This window comes from Canis lupus, chromosome 37 (assembly GCF_048164855.1).
Source record: "Canis lupus baileyi chromosome 37, mCanLup2.hap1, whole genome shotgun sequence".
In the NCBI taxonomy this organism is placed as follows: Eukaryota; Metazoa; Chordata; class Mammalia; order Carnivora; family Canidae; genus Canis; species Canis lupus.
This window is the reverse complement of record NC_132874.1, coordinates 6708596-6733164: the sequence shown is the minus strand read 5'-3', so window position 1 is coordinate 6733164 and position 24569 is coordinate 6708596. Positions and strand designations below refer to the sequence as shown.

General features: G+C 40.0%; 1 protein-coding gene across 1 annotated transcript in view; it reads left to right on the top strand.

The window, feature by feature from the left end:
- CDKAL1 (CDKAL1 threonylcarbamoyladenosine tRNA methylthiotransferase) overlaps positions 1 to 10948 on the top strand; it is a 663683-nt gene extending 652735 nt beyond the window's left edge. The window contains exon 15 of the mRNA XM_072813956.1: positions 10817 to 10948. Coding sequence (XP_072670057.1) covers positions 10817 to 10894 — 78 coding nt within the window. The 3' untranslated portion in view covers positions 10895 to 10948. The remainder of the gene's footprint in view (positions 1 to 10816) is intronic.
- Positions 10949 to 24569: the final 13621 nt, after the last annotated feature.

The following is a 24569-nucleotide window of genomic DNA, read 5'->3' as shown; positions in this document are numbered from 1 at the left end:
AACCACTGAGTCACCCGGGCTGCCCACTCTCTCAAAGAAATAAATAAAATTTTTAAAATAACTCTAATGGAATGCATATCAACAGGCAAAAGTCCAAGGCTAGCCTGAAGCTTGCTACATCAGTATTCCTGGGAAGAAAGAGGATTCTGATGATGAGAAATTTTAACTTCTGCTGTAGCCTTTCTCTCTCTTGCCCACCGCTGTCACCTCTTGGGGTGCTCCAGCAGCTCGCACACCCCGGGTTGCCAACCATGGCTGACCCCTCAGAAAGTGCCATCTGTTCATTCTCAATCGTACCATCCACAGTCTGACTCCAAAGTGAACCCAGGAGAAGATCATCATGCAAAAAGGCCAAAGTATTTATGACATAAAACTAATAAAAATTAGTTTCAGGACTGAGAAAAAAAGATAGTAAGATTGTCCTTCAAGAAAGTATACAAAGACACATCAAGAAAGTAAAGAAGTTATTGAGATTCAGTAGTAAATGGAATGTAGTCCTTGGATTCATCTTTTATGTAGAATGATCACTTTACCATCAGGTGGTGTCTTGGGCCAGTGGTTTCAATGAGTACAGAGGTAGGACACCCCCCCCCCCTTTTTTTTTTAACTAACTTAGTGTCAGGACGTTTTCTGGACTTCGCTGAAGTTATTGCCACACTTACCCCACTATCTGACATATCTAATTGTTAACCAGAATAATGATGTCAATGATAATCTATAATGTATTAAAATTCAGTCTGATTCTGTGCATTTAATTCAATTAAACCTCAAAAGGAGTTTTTCCTCAGTAAGGACTCCAGACCGGAGTTAATATAATAACACGAAAAATTCCCCTCCAAGGAATCAAAGAACCTAATGTCAGTAAAATGTGTAAGCTTATAAAATACAGTGTCCTATAGGTGTTAGGAGTCATTTGTTACATTTCCTCTTATCACACACCATATCCATTGGTCACAGACAAAATGGCTAAATGTAGCGCTACAGTTCGCTGATGCTTGCAGGAGGTCGAGCAAGGGACCTGACATCGCCTTGCAAAACCCTTCCTTCTCATTGTTAGAATTCCACCTTGTATTTTTAAATTGAGGTGGAAGTCCCATAACATAAAATTAACCATTTTAAAGGGAGCATTAGCTGGCATTCTGTACATCCGCAAGCTATGCAACCACCACTTCTGTTTCCAAAACGTGTTCATCACAGAGACAGAAACTGTACCCAGTAAGCAGTAACTCTTCATTCTCTCTTTCCTCCATCCCCTGGTGACCTCTGTTCTACCCTCTACCTCCATGAATTTGCCTGTTCTACATAGCTGATCATATATGTGGAATCATGCAGTGTTTCTCCTCTTTGTGTCTGGCTTAGTTCACCTGAAAATAATGATAGTAACATGTATCAGAACTTGATAACTTTTTTGAAAGATTTTATTTATTCATTCAGGAGAGACATAGAGAGAGGGGCAGAGACACAGGAGGAGGGAGAAGCAGGGTCCATGCAGGGAGCCCGATGTGGGACTCGATCCCGGATTCCAGATCACGCCCTGAGCCAGAGGCAGACGCCCAACTGCTGAGCCACCCAGACGTCCCAGAACTTCATAACTTTTATGGCTGAATAATATTCAATCGTGTGTGTGTGTGTGTGTGTGTGTGTGTAGCACATTTTATTTACCTATTTATTCCAGTCATCTGATAGATATTCGGGCTGTTTCTCTCTTTTGGCTACTGTTACTAGTGCTGTTAAGAATGCAGATGTACATGTATTTGGTTGAGTCTCTGTTTTCAGTTCTTTGGGGTATGTACATAGCGTGGAATCGCTGGGTCGTATGGTAATTCTATGTTTAACTTTCTGAGGAGCCGCCAAACTGTTTTCCTAGAAGTCCATCTTTGGCAACTCATCCCGTTGGATTATGCATTTCTGTTTCCTTAGATTTTTTAACAATTTACTATAAAAATCTCCAAACATACATGGAACTGCAGAGTACAACAAATCCCATGTATCTACTACTCATCTTCAATAGCCATCAACCATGTATCCATACCTGTTTCTCCTATTTCCTCTACCCACTGCCTCACATTTTGTCAGAGTATTTTATTTTATTATTTTTTTTTTATTAGAGAGAGAGGCAGAGAGGGAGAGAATCTCAAGCAGGCTCCACACCCAGCATGGAGCACAACACAGGGCTCAATCCTGCAACCCCAAGATCATTACCTGAGCTAAAGTCAAGAGTCAGCACTCAATTGACTGCATGACCCAGGTGCCCCTGCCAGAGGATTTTTAAAACAGATACTAGACATTATGTAAATTACCCCCAAAAAACTTAAGTATACTACTAAAAATAGCGAGCATATCTTCTTACATAACCACCACCACAAAATTAACACTAATCCTTTAATATCAACCAATACATAAGCCTATATTTACATTTCCCTCATAATCTTAAAATACTATCTTACTTTTAATTTGTTTGAATCAAGATCCAAACAAGATCTACTGCATTTGATTAGTTTATGTCTGAAGTGTCCACTAAGTTGATTTTAATCACTTTCCTTTTTATCTATGTCACTGACTTGTGAAAGAAAGCAGACTAGGTGCCTTATGGAATGTCTGCAATGTCTCCCTTGTGGTATTATTTACATCCTCTTTCAAAGTAAACATCCTATTTCTGCATTACTAGTGTGGTTGATTCCTATAGATGTTGTTCTCAACCAAATGTAAGAAACACCTCATGTACTTTTTAAAAAGATTTTATTGGGGTGCCTGGGTGGCTCAGTTGGTTAAGTGTCTGCCTTCAGCTCAGGTCATGATCCTGGGGTCCTAGGATCAAGCCCCATGTCAGGCTCCCTGCTAAGGAGCTTCTCCCTCTGTCTTTCTCTCTCAAATAAATAATCTTTAAACAAAATAAAATAAAAAGATTTTATTTATTTATTTGAGAGAGAGACCACAAGCAGTAGGGGGAGGGGCAGAGAAGAGGGAGAAGCAGACTCCACACTGAGCAGGGAGCCTGATGTGGGGCTTAGTCCCAAGACCCTGAGATCATGACCTGAGCTGAAGGAAGAAGGTTAATGGACTGAGCCACCCAGGCGCCCCCACCTCATGTACTTTTTTAAAGATACAGATTCCTGGCCCTTTTGCCACTCACTCTTTCCCAACTTCCTGTTCCCTCCACCCTTACCCCCCATAGCCCAAAAGTTGAAGAAGTTTGGGCTGCAACCCAGAAATGTGTGTCTCTAGCAAGCGCCTCAGGCAATGTGGATGCAGGCAGTCCTTAACTACAAGGTAGAAGCACCACCCTCGCAGTGATGGAGTTTTATCAAATCAGTTTTTTTTTTAATTTATTTTTTATTGGTGTTCAATTTACTAACATACAGAATAACCCCCAGTGCCCGTCACCCATTCACTCCCACCCCCCGCCCTCCTCCCCTTCCACCACCCCTAGTTCGTTTCCCAGAGTTAGCAGTCTTTACGTTCTGTCTCCCTTTCTGATATTTCCCACACATTTCTTCTCCCTTCCCTTATATTCCCTTTCACTATTATTTATATTCCCCAAATGAATGAGAACATATAATGTTTGTCCTTCTCCGACTGACTTACTTCACTCAGCATAATACCCTCCAGTTCCATCCACGTTGAAGCAAATGGTGGGTATTTGTCATTTCTAATAGCTGAGTAATATTCCATTGTATACATAAACCACATCTTCTTTATCCATTCATCTAATCAGTTTTGCTCCACAATGAGAAAAACAGCTTTATTCTGCTGAAGGAGATCCCAAAAAGTGCCCTGGGGTCCAGTGGAAAAGATGAAAAGGGATTAACGCTATTTACAATTTGGCTAACTTTGGCCGACTCAGCCAGGGGTCATTTTTTTTTTTAAGATTCATTTATTTTTATTTATGATAGACATGGGGGGAGGGTGGCAGAGACATAGGAGGAGGGAGAAGCAAGCTCCATGCCGGGAACCTGACCCCGGGACTCCAGAATCGCGCCCTGGGCCAAAGGCAGGCGCCAAACCGCTGAGCCACCCAGGGATCCCCGCCAGCGGTCATTCTGATGATCTGTTAACCTGCTAGGAGCCTACCAACTCCAGGAGGAAGGCCCTCTGGAAAGAAGTCACCATGCAGCCCACACTTCAGGAATGAGTGGGAGTCGATCATGTTCTACTTCCTGAGAGCACGGTATCTACATGAATAATTTGCAACTCTTCTGGAATTATTTTTTTCCCATTTATTTATTTAGTCATTTATTTATATCACTTACAGGCTCATGGATACTTATTTTATACTTTGGGTTATAATCCAATACTATTTTATTTATTGATTTTGTTGCTCAAAGCTGTGGCCATTAGGAGCTCTTCCGTTGGCTCCTGAGTGCACCTTTGATATATCCCCATCAATGTGGTGGGGTTTTGGTTTGTTTTCTTGGTTTGTTATGAGCACTTCCTTACTTTGTGGCATTACAAGATGCTCCAGGATCATCTTGCCCCTGCCCTAATCCTAGAATCAGCCCTGTTTCCTTTTATTAGGGAATGGTATTAGAAACCAAGATCTGGATGCTAGGTGTGCTGATTGTTACTGGGGTGTCGTGGCTCTTAGGCCCTCTCATTGACAAGAGCACAGGAATGTGTGTGTGAATGACTAACCCCTATATATAGGTATTTCTGTGAATATTTCCATATATAACCATCTGTATCTATACTAAGTTAAAAAATATGGTTCATTCTGATGTGTTCACCTGTTAATTATTACCACATGTATCATTCTAGTCTCCTCTCCTTGCTTATCTCTAAGTTGTTGTCCAGCAGTGGAAACCTGGCTCCTACTATCACTGTCCATTAACTTAATTGATCCGTTCCAGTATATATCTACAGCAATATCAGAATTGTTAATGTGAATCCCTGCTGGAAGCCACTTTATCAACCAAAGTATAGTTCTTTGGTAGAGTTTCTCTAATTTTATAGACTCTACTTATTTCCAAAGTTAATTAGATAGATATCTCTGAATGACTCCGCTGCTCCCTTCAATGAGATTGTTTCATACATTTAGGATACATTCAGATTTTTTTTGCTACATTTTGCATTTCTTCTTGGGATCCTTTGACCTCAGAATGATTTTTTTAAAATGTTCATACATTGGATTTTATTCTTTGCGCTGTTTCTTTCTACAGGTTTAGATGATGCGTTAGTCTTACATTCATCATTACAGTATCATACGGAGTCAGTATGATAAAAATAAAAGTTTACTGACCTAAAAAAAAAATCCCTGGGCTATCCTCCATCTCCTGATTCCCTGGCAACACTGATTTGTTTGTCATCTCTATGGTTTTGACTATTCTGGAATGTTATATAGTTGGAATCATATACTTTATAGCCTTTTCAGACTGGCTTCTCTCCCTTTGTAATATCCATCTATGACCTATTCATGTCTCTTTTGCTTCAATAGCTCAGTTCTTTTCAAATTCCATCATATGGATATAACACAGTGTTTATCCATTTATTTATTAAAGAACATCTTAGGTGCTTCCAGATTTTTGACAATCACATATAAAGTTCTATAAACATTTGCATGTAGGTTTTAACATGGACTTAAGTTTTCAGGTTATTTGGGTGAATACCAAGAAGCACAATTGCTGGAATGTATAAGAAGAATATGTTTCATTTTATAAGAAATTGCCAAACTATTTTCTAAAGTGGCTATACCATTTTGCACTTCTACTAGCAATGAAAGTTCTTGTTTCTGCAAATTCTCACCAGCAGTGGGTATTATCAGGTCTTTTTTTTTTTTTAATTTAAGCCATTCTAATAGTTATATAGTGGCATCTTATTCCTGTTTACATATTTTTTTCTTTTTTCTTTTTTTTAAAGAAACAACACAGAATTGTTTCTTGGTTCATAGAGCACACCATGAGTTCTGGAAACCAAATCAATATGAGTGTGACCCCCCTCCACCGCTTCCATAGCCCTCCTTCTCTAAGATCTCACACCCCCAAACAGCACCAAGGGAAGAGGGCTCTCATCTCTTAAGGAAAGCTTATTATTGAAGCTTATTATTAAATATGTCTAGGCAATGTCATGCATTTATTATAAAAATGTCTGAAGACATTTTATTAGCAAGTATCAGAAGGAAGAAAATAGTCCTATATCACAGACCACACCAAACTCACAGGAGAACCCTCCCCCTGTCACCCTGTGGCCCCTTTACCTTGTCTAGCAATTCCCATTATAAGTCTCTGGTGATGAATAACAAATCACAAAGAAAAACTACAGGAAAACGTTGAACCAGCCTGCACACAGCAAGCATTTTCTCAGGCCTGCACAACTCTCTCCAGGGTGTGCACACTCTGAGCAGTTACAATACACATCATTCTATCATCTGCACACTGTGTGAAAAATATAAAAACCAAAGAGAAAGAAACATATAGAACACAATCCACAAACAATAAGCATGAAAATGTCCATGAAAATGTACATATCCAAACTAGAGAGTTCAGTAGATGCTCTTGCAGCAAACCAAGGCTTAGGGGAAACCCCTACCAGTTCTCCCTCCCCCCGTAAGGCCATGAAATGGCTCTGGGAGCTTCTGTGCACTTTACCAGGACTTCTGCTCCCAAGAGGTGGGTAGGTTGTTCCCAAAATGCCATTTTACCTACCACAGTTCTGTACTTTATTTAAATCCTATTATGAACATGAAATGTGAGTTTGACATGGAGGCTCGTAATCATGATTTCATTGGAAACTATGTTGAAAGCTTTGTAAAGACGTGATAGAAGCAAGTGACAAGATCTATAGGTGATTAATTGAAACGGAGAGTAAGATAACTAGAATAGAGGGAAAAACTGTACAAGGGTAGGAGGACCTTGCACCCAGACTTCACAAGTGGCCAAATTCTCACTCCTCTTTAAAGAAACAGGAACTGGAAATTGAAGGTGGTGCTTATGGTTGTGGTTTGTACAAAAAAAGATTCCAGTCAGTAGGCTCTTCATCAGAGAAAATGCTGTGGTTCTACAGGGAAAGATTCAAATGAAAGGACATTTATATATTTCAAAGTCACTATTTTTTATTCCTCAACCCACTGACAGAGTGTGAGTAAGAATGCTATATCTGTAATGCTACCCTTCATAAACCAGAAATAAGCACCCTACATTCCCTGCTCTGATGCAACACTGTACATTGCCCACAACTTCATTATCCACTAAAATAGCTAAACTCAGGTTCCCACCAGGGCCTGCCAAGGCAGTGATTTCCTCACCTTTCAGGGTGTAGGGTAGGCAAGAGATAGGAGCATGGGCTTACCTGGCTTCTCAGTATACCCCCCTTGCTGTACAATATTATCATTTTGTTTGTTTCTGTCATCTTTGCATGTGTTGGTGTGAAATCAATCAGAAAGCACAAGAAAGGGTGCTAAATCACCATGTGACTGACCAAGGTTGCTAACTAGTTTTCACTCTCATTCCTCATTAAAAGAAATAGTAATCAATAGATAGGTTATGTTAATCAGTGTGGACAACGGATACCTTACTTTGGACATTGAGATATATATTCAGTGTTCTTATCTGAGTGTTCGTAACTAGCAAGGGCAAGTGTTTGGTGGTTTGGAGGAGTTTTACATCCTTTTGTTCATCCTAATACTAGAGAGGTTAGCATTGTAATGTGTACAGTTGACCCTTGAACAATGAGGGAGGCGGGGGGACTGATCTCCCACATAGTTGAAAATTGGGTACAATTTTTTTTTAAAGATTTTATTTATTTATTTATTTATTTATTTATTTATTTATTTGAGAGGGAGCGTGCACATGCATGCAAGTGAGCAAGCATAGTGGGGGAGGGGCAAAGGGAGAAGGAGAGAGAAAATCTTAAGTGCACGCCACATTGAGCACGGAACCTGATGGGCTTAATCTCGCCACTGACATCATGACCTGAGCCAAGATCAAGAGTCAGATGCTTAACGGACTGAACCACGTGGGCACCCCTAAAATGGAAAACTTTTAAGTTCCCAAAGATTTAACTACTAATAGCCTACTGTTGACTGATAGCCTTACTGATAAAATAAGCGGTAGATGAAAACATATTTTGCATGTTATATATATTACATATTGTATTCTTACAATAAAGTAAGTTAGAGAAAGGAAAATGGTATTAAGAAAGTCATAAGGAAGGGCCACCTGGGTGGCTCAGTCAGTTGGGCATCTGCCTTCAACTCAGGTCATGACCTCAAGATCCTGAGATCAAGCCCTGAATCAGGTTACCTGCTCAGTAGGGAGCCTGCTTCTCTCTCTGATGCTTCCCCTGCTTGTGCTCTCTCATTCTCTCTCTGTCAAATAAATAAATAAAAATCTTAAAAAGAAACAAAGTCATAAGGAAGAGAAAATAATTTAGAGATTACTATATATATTGAAATAATACATGTGTAATTAAGTAGACCCGTGCAGTTCAAACCTGTGTTGTTTAAGGGTCAACTGCAGTTGTCTAGCATTATTTGGAGTATCTTAACAAAACCATATTCATTATTATAAAGCTGTAGTGTTAATTGCCTAACAACTATTGTTCCTTTCTCAATTTGTTAAATCACTGCCTCATCCCAAAATACCCAAATAATCTTACTTAACAAACACTAATCTTATTTTTCATCATCTATGAATGAATGCAGTATTTGAACTAATGAAAGCCTTAAAATAGCTTTGGGAATAACTTTCAAATTACCAGTGGAGATTCACTTTGAACTGTGATTCCCTTCTCTGGGCAAAAACTTTATTTTGATAAGCTCTTAAAATTAATCAGTTTCTCTAAAGTAAGGTTCCTTAGACATCAGTATTTTATGTTATATTTATATAGAAAAAGACCTAGGTTGGCATTTGCTATTACTGTCTCACTATGGATCTTTGAGAGGAGAATTATCTGTGAGATGATTTAACTTATTTAAGAGTAATTCTTCTACCTCCTTCCAAGAAGGATCTGAGGTTCTTGAGTCTTCATATCCTCCCAGGCATTTGCAAAATAATGGATTTACCTCTTCTGTTCATCATCAACCTTTTCCTAAGAGGTTTCAATATCAGCACATTCCTGATGTCATGAGCCACAAATCATTAATTAAGAGAAAACGAGGCCATAAGTTCACTGCCCATTCAAATGAGGAAAGCACAGGAAAGTGAGACCCAGGCTCACTGTCATTGAGGAAATTGCACCAGGACCACCATCCCCACTGCTGTCAGCCACTCCCTTCTCCCTCTGGTGTTACTTACTGTATAACTGGTCACTTTTTGTCAGAAAGGATTAGAGAAAAGGAGAAGCCTGGAGATATAGAGGGGGGAAAGGAAAATGTTAGAAAACTGCAGGGAGGGGGATCCAGTATATTATTTAATTTTAACAGTTGCTTTTGGTAATTTTTCAAAAAATTTGAAACAACACATGGCAAAAATAGAAGAATGTCTTAATATGTCTCAATCCTTGTCATTAACTAGCATCAGCACTTACACTACTATTCCAGAGGACATGTATGGTTCTCAATCAAAGGAAGGAGGAAAGAAACCAACATATGCTTTTTGATTTTTCCAGGCACGATAACAGGCACTTTACAGGAGTCATCTCACAAACATAATTAATGGTCTTAGAGTTATCAAAATCTGGAAATAGTTTGCCATACAGAGTTGAGACAGGACCTGCTAATAGTGAGATAAAGAAAATTAAAGATGGCCATATTTTCTTTAAGGAAATCCATGAGTGGGAGTAGCAGTAGTTGGAGAATCACCCTTGAGAGGCCAGGTCAGGTTAGGTGCAGGGGAGACAGTGTTACTTGGTAGTTAAGGATGCTGCTCTGTGGCTGAGACCCCCTTGACCTTGTATCCAGCCCCACTGTTTGCTGCCAGCCTGAGCTAGGGTACAGGCCTCTCCTTCTCAAACACTGTTTCCTATCTATAAAGTGGAGATGGTTGTAACCTTGTTATTTGGACACCTGTGAGAACAGAAGGAGACGATGCATCCCAAGCACTAGCACAGGGGTTGGCATACAGTAAGTGCTCAGTAAAGCTCCCCATGTAGTCCTTGCCAGAGAACGGTAAGGCTACTGCTTGGAGATGGAGGCTGAGCCCATCCCATCCCCCACTACTGCAGGGGCTCTTCTCACCTCCCAGGACAGCAGCCAGGGGCCGTCCTCTCTGGTTGTTGTGCAGGTCAGCCTGTTAGCAGAATGCTGGATGAAGATTGAAAAAGAAATATAGGAGTGGAGAGGAACCGAACTCCATAGTGAAATCACACTATTTCCAAAGAGCCCACGTTTAAAATGCCCCATATATAATAAATCATTTTATGCACAATTTGAATAACCAGACTGTCTTAAGCCAACATCATTACCTAGTGGCTAGCACAAGAAATTGTTTAAACACTGTTCTTCATTAAAATGTCCCCCCAAGGAAGGGTTTTTTTGTCCTCCTCCTGACATACCTATAATTTCTCTGTCCTTCCTTCCATTTAACAATATCTGTTATGTGCTAAAGTCTGCTAAGTAATGGGGATATGAGATAAAAAGAGGCACAGTATCATCCACAAGGAGCTAACAGTCTTCAGCAAGAAAGAAACCCATGTAAACAATTAAAAAAAAAAAAAAAAGAAAACCATGTAAACATATCATGGGGGTGTAGGAGCAGGGTAAAGAAATATTCTATGTTAAAAATACTAGAAAAACAATAGTTTCACTTTGTTTTAAATATATATTTATATATAAACATATTTTAGAGAAAAATGTATGTGTATGTATATATAATTATATATAAATATATAAGTACACTTAATATATAAATCATATTTTACATGATATATATTTTTTTTTTTTCAGGAAGCTGGGGGATGTAATGTTTTAAGCTGGACACATTGTCACCAGAACAACACTGATGCTCTGTCAGTGAAGGAGTGAACATGGCTATTGTAGAGGCAGCTAGTGGTGAATGCCAACAACGTGTTGAGCGTAAGTTACCTTGTCGCCAAGGAGAATTCTCTCCACTTCGCAGTATTCCTTCACACGAGTGCATCTTATTCCACACCATCTCCCTCATCCTTATTTGATCCCATTACTCAGGGCTCCCACGGAGGAAGGGCTGTGTCCATGTGAACATCCGCCAGGGGACTGTGGCAACTGCCAAGGTGACCCGCCGGACCACTCACATCAGAACCTCTTGCATACTGGTTCTCAGTCTTGGCTGCATACGGAACCACCTGAGAAGTTTTAGGAACTATTAACACCTGATGCCACCCCCAGAGAAAATGATGCCATTGGTCATGCGTGCAACCTGGGCCATGGGAGTTTCACAAGCTCCCCAGGGTGATTCCAGTGTGCAGCCAGGACTGACAACCATTGCATTAAGGCAGCTTCCCTTTTAGTGGGAAGCTCGTTGGTGCTGGGATGGGAATCGCTGTGGTCTTCCCCGCCTGTTCTTAACAGCTGGATCTTTGGAGTCCCTTTCACTTGGGCCTATAGACAGACCACAGACAAGAAGCTATTCAGAGATAGTAATTAAGAGAAAGAATTCCATCTCTCCAGGCTTGTAAAACACTAGTGATTAACATAAATATCTGTGAAGGACTCATAAGGGATTTTCTGTCCATGTCCAATCCCTTCTCACCCAACAGCTGGGTGAGATATCATCTTTTAATTGTGGGGAGTGGGGCATGAGGGGATGTGGAGCAGCCCTTCCGGGTTTAATTGGTTTCCATCCTGGGGCCGGCCTGTGGGTTGTTCATACTCTTACAAGGGACTTTGTTTTCAGTGAATCCTTGCCTATGTTCATACTAATCCTGCTTATTCTGGAAGGGTGAAGAGAGTGTGTTGTGTTCATGATTCGCCTGCTTTGAATTTAAAAAGAGGTCAGAGCAACTATGAGATTATTTTTCCATTCATTTATAATTAACAGCAATTAATAATTTAATATTATTGCTTCATTTATGTTTGAACTGGATGGTTTCACCTAGGGCAGACTATATCATTTCGGAGAACTTGTTAGTGATTTTTAAAATGCTTTTAAAGCATTTCCAGAGCCCAGCCATTGACCCAGAAGCTTGCTTATGGATAGGCTAAGCTCAGGCCATTTAGGGAAACACAGTCAGTTTTATGGCAAAGACGAAAGAGATAAGACTGGAGACTCAGTGATAATTACTATGAAAGGAGAACTGAAATTGAGAACATAGGTTTGGCCATGAAAATATAAGGAGGCAGTTCTCTGGACAATCCCCCACTTGTCACCCTGACGCATTCTGTATCCTCTCATCCTTCTTGGAATTCATCCAGAGGCTTGAGAGATTGAAGTATCAAAACGAGTTTGTACTAATAATTTGAACCTTGTATTAAACGCTTGTAGCAGGTGCTGTTCTTGTCCTTTCATGCACGTTATCTCATGCCATCCCTACAACAGCTCATTTTACAGAAAAGTAATTGAAGGCTTGGAGGAGTAAATTGACTTGACTAAAGTCATGTAGCTGGTAAGGGACAGAGCCAGTACTTGATACTGGGTCTCACCCTAGGGATTCCTTTAATTGCATCTCTTTCTCTGAAGAAAGAGGAGAAGGAGGGAAAGAGAAGGAGGAGAAGAAATCTAAGAAAGTGTTGCAGAAACACTCAACCCTCTGTGCCTAATGGTTCAAAATGTTTTTTCAAAGATATTATCTATTTATTTTAGAGAGAGAGTGCGTGGTGGGAGGGGCAGAGAGAGAGAGAGAGGGAGAGGATCTCCAGCAGACTCCCCGATGAGCATGGAGCCTGCTGCGGGGCTCCATCCCAGGATCCTGAGATCCTGATCTGAGTTCAAATCAAGAGGACGCATGACTCACTGAGCCACCCAGGTGCCCTGTGTTTCAAAATATGTTTATCTGATCTCTCCACCTCATGTCTAGATACGGTGAGTCATTTCATCAGCCACCATGAGACGGGGGCATCATAACCGCCCTAGTGGAAAGGATGGGAGTGTGTGAGTGTGGCTTCTGCACGGTGCCTTCAGCTACGAGGTGAGAGCCAGGGCACCAGGGCAGCCATGCCCAACCCTGGGCAGCCCCAGCCCACCTGCCAAGAGCAGGTGCTGAGCCATCACAGTGATGACTAAGATCGGCAGCACCTGTGGAAGCACAGTGTCGTTCTTTTTGAGAAAAATAGCTTCTCCTTGTGTCGCTGTGGAGCCTCCTGTCTTTGGTCGAATGAGCAATGGCAGCTAAGGTTTGGAAAAGTGAAAAATGTGGCCTCATCCTCTCTTTTCGTGGTTCCTCCCTCTGCTTCTCTTTGACTTCATATTCATGGGAATGTAGTTAGTACCTTCTGTGTGTCCAGCGTTACCCTGGGCACTGTGCACATCCTGACCATTATTTTCACACCAGAAATGTATTCTAAGTGTCTATCTACTAAAAAAAAAATTCTTACAGCTAAAGGTGACTTTATGAAGTGCTACTGGTTGCCAGTTTCTGAACACACGGTGTCTAAACCCCTCTGCTTAGCACACAAAGTTCTTACTACATGCTGCCAATCTGCCTTGCAAAACTAATCATCCTTGCCAGTCATCTCCATGTAAACTCATTCCAGCTCATCTAAGACTTCCATTATCTCTGGGTCATACTTTGGACCATCATTGATCCACTAATGATTCTCTGCCTTTGCACATGTAATGTCTTCTGTTCAGAATAAATTTTCCCCTAATCTACATGAGGCACTCCTGTTCTTCCTTCAAAACGCCACTCACACATTTTCCCCCTTTCCTCTCCCCCTTAAGGCCTTCCTGACTCTTTCTCAGGCAAAATGAGTTGTTCTATCTTCTGTTTTCCCAACGTTATTCACACTTCGGTGAAAGTATTTCCTAGAGCAACTTCTCTCCCAGTGGAATTTGAAGTCCTCGAAGGCTGGGACTGTGTTTCATTTATCTTTGCCTCTTTTGTGCCTGCCCATTGTAGGAGTTTGGTAGTAGTTTTGCTGAATAAGTTAATAAAATCACACAAGATTAAAACTGTGTCAGATAATCTGGGTAGTGAGAGTATTTATAAGGAGCAGGAGAGATGTTGGAAAAAATACTGTTTCTAAACATGTAACTTTTTAAAAAAAGATTTTATTTATTTATTCATGAGAGAGACACAGAAGCAGAGACATAGGCAGAGGAAGAAGCAGGCTCCGATGTGGGACTCGATCCCAGAACTCTGGGATCATACCCTGAGCCGAAGGCAGACGTTCAACCCTTGAGCCACCCAGGAGTCCCTCTAAACATGTAACTTTTAACAGATTTGGAGAGAAATGGTGAATCTGAGGAAGACAACTAGTGTATTTAAATATATTTAAAATGAATATATTACATAGCATTTGTAAATAGAAGGAAATTCTAAGTAGAGATGTGGTATCTATTGACTTGAAATTATTTCGGGAGGCTTCTTGGAAGAGGTCAATTTGAAACTTATGCTTGAGAGATAGGAAGAAAGAGTTTCTTTAGTTGTTGGGGAAATGGGCACAGAAAGCCATCTGCACAGCAAAAAGAGCATGAGTTTGGAAGTGTGGCTAAGCTGAGTGCCTGGCTGTTGGCAGGTCCCAGTAAATGCATGATATTGCTGGAGTGCTTGGAGTGTCCACACACATCACTCATTGACTGCAACGTTCAACGAATTAAGAACAAACCCTATGGATCAAATGAGGAACAGAGATAACAGCTTCATTACCCAAAGCATGCCTTTCCTGAAAAACTGTGGGCCATGTGCCCTCCACCTCCAAAACCAAAGCCTAACCCCAAGTGGACTTCCTGCTCTTAAGCTTCAAAGATGGAGGCTAGTCCCCCTCTCTTGGAGAGCCGGGTCTGCTGCAAAGGTGCTCAGCTGGCACAGAAAGTCACAATCACCTGCAGAGCCGTGTCCGTGGCACCACCCAGCTAGCTGGAGAATGGAGGAGAGTACCACGGGCTCCCAAGGCTGCTTCTGGACTCCAGACCCAGGGCTCTACACCAGAGGGAGAATGAGGCAGTTGGGAAGAAAGGCAGGGTCCCTGCCATCCTCACCAGCTGTGGGAGGACTTGGGGTCCAGAGTAGACAGGGACATCTGATACAAATTTGTGAAAGATTTGGGAATCCCAAGTAGCATTGCCACAGGCCCTCCAATATTAGCAGTATCATGGTATTAAGAGCTGTAAGGGACTCAGAGACCAACTATTCCAACCCTCTTATTTGGCAGATGAGAAAACAGGCTAAGAGGGATTGCACATCAGCCTTATGATTTGATTACGCTCCCCAAAAACATCATACATCTCCACATTTGTTCGGTGATGATGCTCAAAAAGGCTCTCCTTGTCATTTTCTAAAGATGTCAGGTTTCAGACATGGGACACTAACTTTTGATTTACAAGCACCCCTCTTCACATTATAGCCCTCTTTTGAGTTCATCATTGGCTACAGAAAATTTAGGATCACTGTGGCATGGAAGAGGTGCCAGACTATACAGTGAATGGTAGGAGGTTGTGCAAGATTGAGTATCTGCAGCAGCTCTAGGAGCCATAAGAATCAATATCTTTCTTTCATTACCTTGAAAGGATGTTTCCATAAAAGATAAGAGAAGGTCCAGCTCGGGTTATCCACTGAGAATTAGTGGGAGGGTCTAGCAGGAGGGAACAATGGGAAGGGCACAGACTCTTGAGACGAGGGGCCTATGGACAGAAGAATTAGCACTTTATTTCTTCTGGAATTAACTCATTGGGCTAATGTGGGACCGGGCTTAAGGTGGAAGACACAGGGAGGAAAGGCTATTGTGGCTGGCACCTCTTTCTTTCTAAAGCCTGTGCGGTTTCGCAAACGGCCTTCCCATCTCCAGGTGGTATCCACAAATTGGCACCGTCCACACTCAGACAAAACTGCAAAACCAGCTGGTTCCTATGGCACATCGAGTTTCAGGGTCTTTATTAAGTTCTCCATGTGTTTAGCCTTGTTTCCTGCCATGGTCTAAATAAGGCCCCCCAAACTTATACGTTGAATCTTTACCCCTCAAGGTGATGGTAATTGCAGGTGGGATCCGCCCTCATGAATGAGATTAGTGGATTTTTAAAATAGCTTTATTGAGGGACGCTTGGGTGGCTCAGTGGTTTAGCGCCTGCCTTCCGCCCAGGGCATAATTCTGGGGTCCTAGGATTGGGTCCCACATCGGGCTCCCTGCATGGAGCCTGCTTCTCTCTCTGCCTGTGTCTCTGCCTCTGTCTCTGTATTTCTCATGAATAAATAAATAAAATCTTTAAAAAAAATAAATAAATCATTTTATTGAGATGTGATTGACAGACATATAACATTGTATAAGCTTAAGGTATAGAATGTGATTATTTAATACATGTGTATGTTATGAAGTATTGACTACCATAAGTTAGTTAGCACATCTGTCATCTCACATAATTACGATTTTGTTGTTTTTGTTATGGTGAGAATACTAAAACTATACTTTCATGGCAGCTGTCATGCATACAATACAGTATTCAACTTACAACTAAAAGTTTGTACCTTGTGCCCAGCATCTCCCCATTTCCTTCATGCCATGAGCCCCATTCTACTGTTTCTAGGAGTTTGATGCATTTAGATTCCACATATAAGTGATATCACACAGTATTTATCTTTTTCTGACTTAACTTCACTCAGTATAACACTCTCAGATTCATTCACCTTGTCACAAGATTTCCCTCTTTTTTATGACTGAATAATATCCCATTATGTAGATATATATATAGATACACCTTTAAATATATATACACCTTTATGTATATATATCACCTTTTCTTTATCCATTCGTCCATTGGTGGATGTTTAGGTTGTTTCCATGACTTGGCTGTTGTGAATAATGCTGCAATGAATATGTCTCTTTAAGACAGTGATTTCGTTTCTTCCAGATATATCCCCAGAGTGGAATTGCTAGATCCTATGGTAGTTCTGCTTTTAATTTTGTGAGGAACCTCCATACTGTTTTCCACAGTGGCTGCACTGATTTGCATTCCCACCTGCAGTGCATGGGGGTTCCTTTTCTCTGCATCCTCACCAACACTTGTTAATTCTTGTCCTTTTGGTGATAGCCATTCTAACGCCTCTGAGGTGATACCTCACTGTAGTTCTAATTTGCCTCACCCTGATGATTAATGACATTGAGCACCTTTTCATGTACTTGTTTGCCATCTGTTTGTCTTCTTCGAGAAAATGTCTATTCAAGTCCTCTGCCTGTTTTTTAATTGATTATTTTTTTTGTTGTTTTTTGCTGTTGAGTTGCATGAGATCTTTGTATATCTTGGACATTAACCCTTTATCAAATATATGATTTTTGAATATTATTTCCCATGTGATAGCTGCATTTTCATTTTGTTGGTGGTTTCTTTTGCTGTACAGAAGCTTTTTAGTTTGATGTAGTCCCAGTTGTTTATTTTCTTTTGTTGCCTTTACCTTTGGTGTCACATTTAAAAGAATCAACCCAAAGACCCAACCCAATCAACCCAACCCAATCAACCCAATTATTATTTATGTTTTCTTCTAGGAATTTTATTGTTTCAGGTCTTACATGCAGGTCTTTAATCCATTTTGAGTTCATTTTTATGTATGGTGTAAGATAATTTCATTCTTTTGCATATGGCTGTTCAGTTTTCCCAACATTTATTGAAGAGACTATCCTTTCCTTATTACATATTCTTGTCTCCTTTGTTGTAAATTAATTGACCATATAGGCATGGGTTTATTCCTGGGTTTTTCATTCTGTTCTGTTGGTCTATATGTTTGTTTTTATGCCAGCACCCCGCTGTTTGATTAATATCGCTTTATAATATAGTTAGAAATAAGAAGGTGTGATGCCTCTAGTTTCATTCTTTCTAAGGATTGCCTTAGCTACTTGGGGTCTTTTGTGGTTCCATAGAAATTTTAGGATTTCTGTTTCTGTGAAGAACATTATTGGAATTGTGATAGGGATTGCACTGAATCTATAGATGGTTTTGGGTAATATGGACATTTAACAATATTAACCCTTCTGATCCATTAACATGAGATATGTTTCCACTTATTTATATCTTCTTTAATTTCTTTTATCAATATCTCATATTTTTAGTGTACAGATCTTTCACTTTCTTGGTTAAATTTCTCCCTAAATATTTTATTGTTTTTGATGCTACTATAAAGGGAATTGCTTTATTTCTTTATCAGGTAGTTTGCTGTTAGTACATAGAAATGCTAATGATATTTGTTTATTTATTTACTATTTATTTTTTATTAAAGAGAGAGAAAGAGGCAGAGGGAGAGGAGAGAGGGAATCCCAAGCAAGCTTGACACCCAGTGAAGCTCACAACCCTGAGATCATAACCTGAGCTGAAATCAAGAGTCAGATGCTTAACAGACTGAGCCACCTAGGTGCCCCACAACTGATATTTGTGTATTGATTTTATATCCTGCAACTTTACTTAATTTGTTTATTAGTTCAACAGTCATTTTGTTTTGGGGGGTTGTATTTTTTTTTTGGAGCATTTAGGATTTTCATATTCAAGATCATGTCATCAACAAATGGAGGAAATTTTGCATTTTTCTTTCCCATTTGGATACCTTTATTGCCTGGTTGCTCTGCCTAGGACTCCCAGTACTATGTTGAATAGAAGTGATGAGAGTAGCAAACTTCTCTTGTTCCTGATCTTAAAGACAAATCTTTCAACCTTTCACCTTTGAGTATCATGGTGCTTGTCATATATGGCCTTTATGATGTTAGAGTATGTTTCTTCTACATCCCGTTTGTTCAGTTTTGATCAAGAATGGACGTTGAATTTTATCAAATGCTTTTTCTGCATCTTTTGAGATTATCATATGATTTTTATCATTCATTCTGTGATGTAGCAAATTGATTGATTTGCATATGTCAAACGATCCTTGCATCACAGAGATAAATCACACTTGATTATAGTACATGATCCTTTAAATATATTGTTGAAAAAAATAAATATATTGTTGAACTCAGTTTGCTGGTATTTTGTTGAAGATTTTTGCATTTATATTTATCAGAGATATTGGCTGTGTAGTTTCCTTCTCTGACTTTACAATCAGTAATGCTGACTTTGTAATGCTGAATTTGGTAGTGTTCCTTCCTCTTCAATTTCCTTGAAAGAGTTTGAGAAGAATTGGTATTATTTCTTCTGTAAATGTCTGGTGGGATTTACTCATGAAGCCATCTGTTTTGAGTTTTGTTGTTGTTGGGAGGTTTTTAATTACTGATTCAATCTCCTAATTTGCTATTGATCTATTCAGATTTTCTATTTCTTCAGGATTCAGATTTAGTAGTTTGCATATTTCTAGGAATTCATCCATTTCTTTAAAAAGAAAGATTTTATTAATTTATTCATGAGAGACACACAGAGAGTCAGAGATAGGCAGAGGGAGAAGCAGGCTCCTTTCAGGGAGCCTGATGTGGCACTCAATCCCCTGACCTGGGATCACACCCCGATTCAAAGGCAGATGCTCATCTGCTGACCCACAGAGGTGCCCCTCATCCATTTCTTCTAGGTTGCTCAGTTTGCTTATGTATAAGCAAACTTATGTTTGCTTTGTATTTCTATTTATTATCTATTTATTTATTTAATGATTTATTTTATTTTAGAGAAAGAGAGCATGCAAGTAGTGGGGAGGGGCAGAAGGAGAATGGGAGAAAAAATCCCAAGCAGACTCCCTGCTGAACATGGAGCCTGACACAGAGCTCTATACCATGGCACCAAGATCATTACTTGAGCCCAAACCAAGACTCAGGTGCTCAACCAATTGAGCCACACGGGTTCCCCTGATTCTTTGTATCTCTATGCTATTGGTTGTAATGTGTTTATAATTATATTTATTAGAGTCTTCTCTCCTTTTTCTTGGTAAGTGTAGCTAAAGGTTTATCAATTTTGTTGATCTTTTCAAAAAACAACTTAATTTTGTTGATCTTTTTTGTTATCTATTTTTCCATTCTCTATTTTTAAAATTTCTGTTCTTGTCTTTGTTACTTCTCTTCTTCTGTTAACTTTAGCCTTAGTTTTAGTCTTGTTTTCCTAGTCCCTTAAGATATAAAGTTAGTTTGTTTACGTGAGATCTTTGTTATGTCTTAATGTAGGCACACATTTGTCACTGTAAATTTCTTTTTTTAGCATTGGTTTTGCTGCATTGTATAAGTTTTGGTATATTGTGTTTCCATTTTCATTTGTTTCAAGATACTTTTTTATTTATCTTTTGATTTTATCTTTGATCCATTTGTTATTCAAGACTGTTGCTTAATTTTCATGTTTGTGAATTTTCCAGTTTTCCTCTTGTCAGTGATTTCTAGTTTCACATGATTGTGCTTGGAAAAGATACTTGGTGTGGTTTTAGTCTTTTGAAATTTGCTGAGACTTGTTTTGTGACCTTACTTACATATGATCTATCCTGGAGAATGTATACACAAGAGAAGAATTACATTTTGCTTGCTGTTGGATAGAGCAGACCATATACATCTAAAAGGTCCTTTTGGTCTAAGTACAGTTCAGGTCCAGTATTTTCTCATTGATTTTCTGTCTAGATGTTCTATCCACTGTTGACAGTGATGTATTGGGGATCCCTGGGTGGCTTAGTGGGTTTAGTGCCTGCCTTTGGCCTGGGGTGTGATCCTGGAGTCCCGGGATGGAGTCCCGCACTGGGCTCCCGGCATGGAGCCTGCTTCTCCTCTCTCTCTCTCTCTCTCTCTCTGTGTGTGTGTGTGTGTGTGTGTGTCTATCACGAATAAATAAATAGATAAATCTTAAAAAAAAAGAAAGTGGTGTATTGATATTTCCTATTATTATTATTGTATTGTCATACTTTACTCCCTTTAGATCTGTTAGTTTTTCCTTACTATGTTTAGGTGTTTCAATATTGGTTGCATATATATTTACAGTTTTATATTCTCTATTGACCCTTTTGTCGATAGATAATAACTTTTATTGGCTTTCTGTTTTCTAAAAGATTTAATTTATTTGAGAGAGAGAAAATGAGCAGACTCCCTGCTAAGCAGGGAGACTGATGTGGGGCTCAATTTCAAGACCCAGAGATCAGGAGTTAAGCCAAAACCAAGAGTCAGATGCTTAACTGACTGAGCCACACAGCCTCCCTGACTTCATTGTTTGTTGTTACAGTTTTTGACTTAAGTCTAATTATCTGATATATGTATAGCTACCCCTGCTTTCTTTGGTTTCCATTTCTGCAGGATATCTTTCTCCATCCCTTCACTTTTAGCCTGTGTGTGTCATGGAAGCCAAAGTGAGTCTTTTGGCTTTTTATAGATAGCATATAGTTATGTTTTGTTTTTTATCCATTCAGCCACTCTGTTGTACCTTTTGATTGGAGAAATTAATCCATTTACATTTAAAATAACTGTAGATGGATAAGGACTTAACTGTTTGTTTGTTGCCTTCTTTTTAAAAAGAATTATTTAGTTTTTAAATCTCAATATAATTAACATGTGGTGTTATATTAGTTTCAGGTGTACAATACAGTAACTCAGTGCTCATCATGGTAAGTGTACTTTTCATCCCTTTTACCTATTTCACCCATTCCCCTTCCCCCTTCCAAGTATTGCCTTCTTGTTGTTTTCTGGCTGTTTTATAGTTTCTTTCTTCCTCTCTTGGTGTCTTCCTTTGTGAGCTGATAGTGGTATACTTTGATCCCCTCCTTTTTATTTTATGTTATCTAGTATAGGTTGTGGTCACCCCATGGCTTGCTTGAAACATCATATAGATAGTCTATGTTAAACTGATAACAATTTAACTGTGATCACATATTAAAACTCTATCCTTTTACTTCCCTGCCCCACATTTATGTTTTTTTAAGAATTTATTTATTTATTCATTATGTGTGTGTGTGTGTGTGTATATATATATATATATATATATATATATATATATATATATATATAGAGAGAGAGAGAGAGAGAGAGAGAGGCAGAGACACAGGCAGAGGGAGAAGCAGGCTCCATGCAGGGAGCCTGACATAGGACTCGATCCCAGGTCTCCAGGATCATGCCCTGGGCTGAAGGCGGCACTAAACTGCTGAGCCACTCAGGCTGCCCCACGTTTATGTTTTTGATGTCATGATTTATATATTTTTAAATTGTGTATCCAATGTGAAATTATTATAGCCATAGCTGCTTTTAATATTTTTTTCCTTTAATCTTTTTGCTAGAGTCAAGTGGTTAGTTAGCATATCTCCATATTATAGTATTAGAGTGTTATGAATCTGACTGTATACTCACTATATACCAGTGCATTGCCTATTGGCATTGTGTTTCTTATATGTTTTCAAGTTACTAGTTGGTGCCCTTTTCTTTCAGCTTTTGGTTATTAGGGAATGTCCTTACCTCTCCATATCTGAAGGACATATTTTCTGGGTAAAAAGTATTCTTGGTTGGCAGGTTTTTGTTTTTTTGTTTTTTGTTTTTTTTCCTTTAGCACTTTAAACATATCATCTTATTCTCTCTTAGCTTGCAAAGATTTCTTCTGAGAATTCTGCTGATGGTGTTATGGGTTTCCTTTATATCAGAGAAGTATTTTTCTCTTGCTGTTTTACAATTTTTCTCTGCCTTTATCTTTAGACAATTTTATTATAATGAGTCTTGTTGAAAATCATTCTCAATTGAAATTTTGGGGGGACCTTTCAGCTGCACAAACTTGGGTGCCCACATCTTCCAAGTTTGGGAAATTCTTGGCCATTATTTCTTATTTTTATTTTTAAAATTTAAAAAAAATTTTGGGACTCCAGTGATGCATAGATGATTTCTCTTAATAGTATCCAGTAAGATCCATAGATTTTCTTCATTCCTGTTCTTTTTTTCCTCCTCTGATTAGTTAATTTCAAATGATCTGTCTTTGGGCTCACTGGTTCTTTCTTCTGCTTGGCACAGTCTGTTCTTGAAGCTCACTGTTGAGTTCTTCCGTTCAGTCATTGAACTCTCCAGCTCCAAAGTTTTTCTTTGGCTCTTTTAAATGTTTTTGATCTCCACTGAACTTCTCATTTTGTTCTTGTGTTATTTTCCTGATTTCATTAAATTGTTTATCTGTGTTCTCGTGTATTTCTCTGCGCATCTTTAGAAGAATTATTTTGAATTCTTTGTTGGGCAATTCATGTATCGTCATTTTTGGGGGGTCAGTTGCTGGAAGTTCACTGTGTTCTGTTGATGAAGTCATGTTTTTCTGATTCTTCATGATTCTGTAGCCTTGAGTAGGTGTGTGTACATTTGAAGAAACAGTCGCCTCTAACAGACTTTATGGACTAACGTAAGTAGAGAAAAATGTTTACCTGTGGGTGGCAGCTTGGTGGAATGTGCTATAAAACAGGTTCTCATGGGTCAAGGCACTAAGTGCAGGGATATATAACAGTTCTGGGTCTAGAGGGTGTGGTACCTCATTGGTTCAGACCACAAAGGGCAACAGCACTGACAACTGCATTGTCCTTGATGAGTGTTGAGAGGGTCCAAAGAGGGTGCAAGAATAATTTAGAGCCTAGGCAACACTTCTAGGTCCAATAGCTGAGGATCAAAGCAGGCAGCGGTGGTGGCCAGAGCTGACAGTGTACACACACTTAGCTGTGGGGCCCAGCCATGGGTGCCTGTTTGTGGCAGGGGCCAGGGTACAGATGCAAACATAGAGGTGGGCCCCGTGGCAGGCAGCAAGGGCCAGGGCCATCTGCAGGCACGGTGGTAGGTGTCGGGGTGGCCCTGACTGTTAGCATATACTATTATGGTTGCTGGTTCTTGCCACGGGTGCACAGCAGTAGAGGCCAGTGTTGGGAGTCAAGCCAGAAACATGCGGGTACATAGCTGGTGGGACTAGTTGCAATTAAACCCAGTTGCATAGGCCTGTGACAGAAAAGAAGCTGGAGCTGGGCCCACAAGCCACTTCAGGGGCCCTGGCTATCAGTATTTCCTCCTGTGGCTATATGGTCTCACCATGGATGTGTGGAAATGACAGTGGAGGCCAGTGCCAGAGGTTGGGTTTGGGGTGTGCAAGTGGAGGCTTAGGGGTGGGGGAGGAGGATATCTAGTTGCAGTTGAACCCAATGGTATAGGCCAGTACCTGGAGACAGGGCTGAATCTGGGCCCACAAGCAGCTGTAAGGGCCTTGACTATTGGTCTATACTTCCATGGCGATACGATCTTGCCATGAGTGCACACATGACAATGGAGACCAGTGATAGGCGTCAGGTTGGTGGAGTACAAGTGCAGAGTTAGAGGGGTTAGCCCCAGCATACACATGGTGGTAGAGGTCATGGGGATCTGGGCTGGCATCTTGTACTTCTGCAGCTGCAGAGGCCTGGGCTGGCTGCTGGTCCTTATTAGCTCTGGTGGGGACAGGGGGAATAATAGGGAGCAAGGAGGAATTCAGGGTGCTGGTGTCAGCAAAAGCAAATAGCTATGGGGTGAAAACCAGTGAAATCTGTGGGGTGTTCTCATTGGGTATTTGGGGAGGGGGGAGGGAGAGAGAGAGCCAGACAAGAATGGCTCTAGTCCAGTCCAAACTAGTCATCTAGTAATAATGATATGATGGCTAACATGTGCCGAGAACTGAATATGTATAAGATGTTCTTCTAGGCATTTCAGAAATGTCAACTCATTT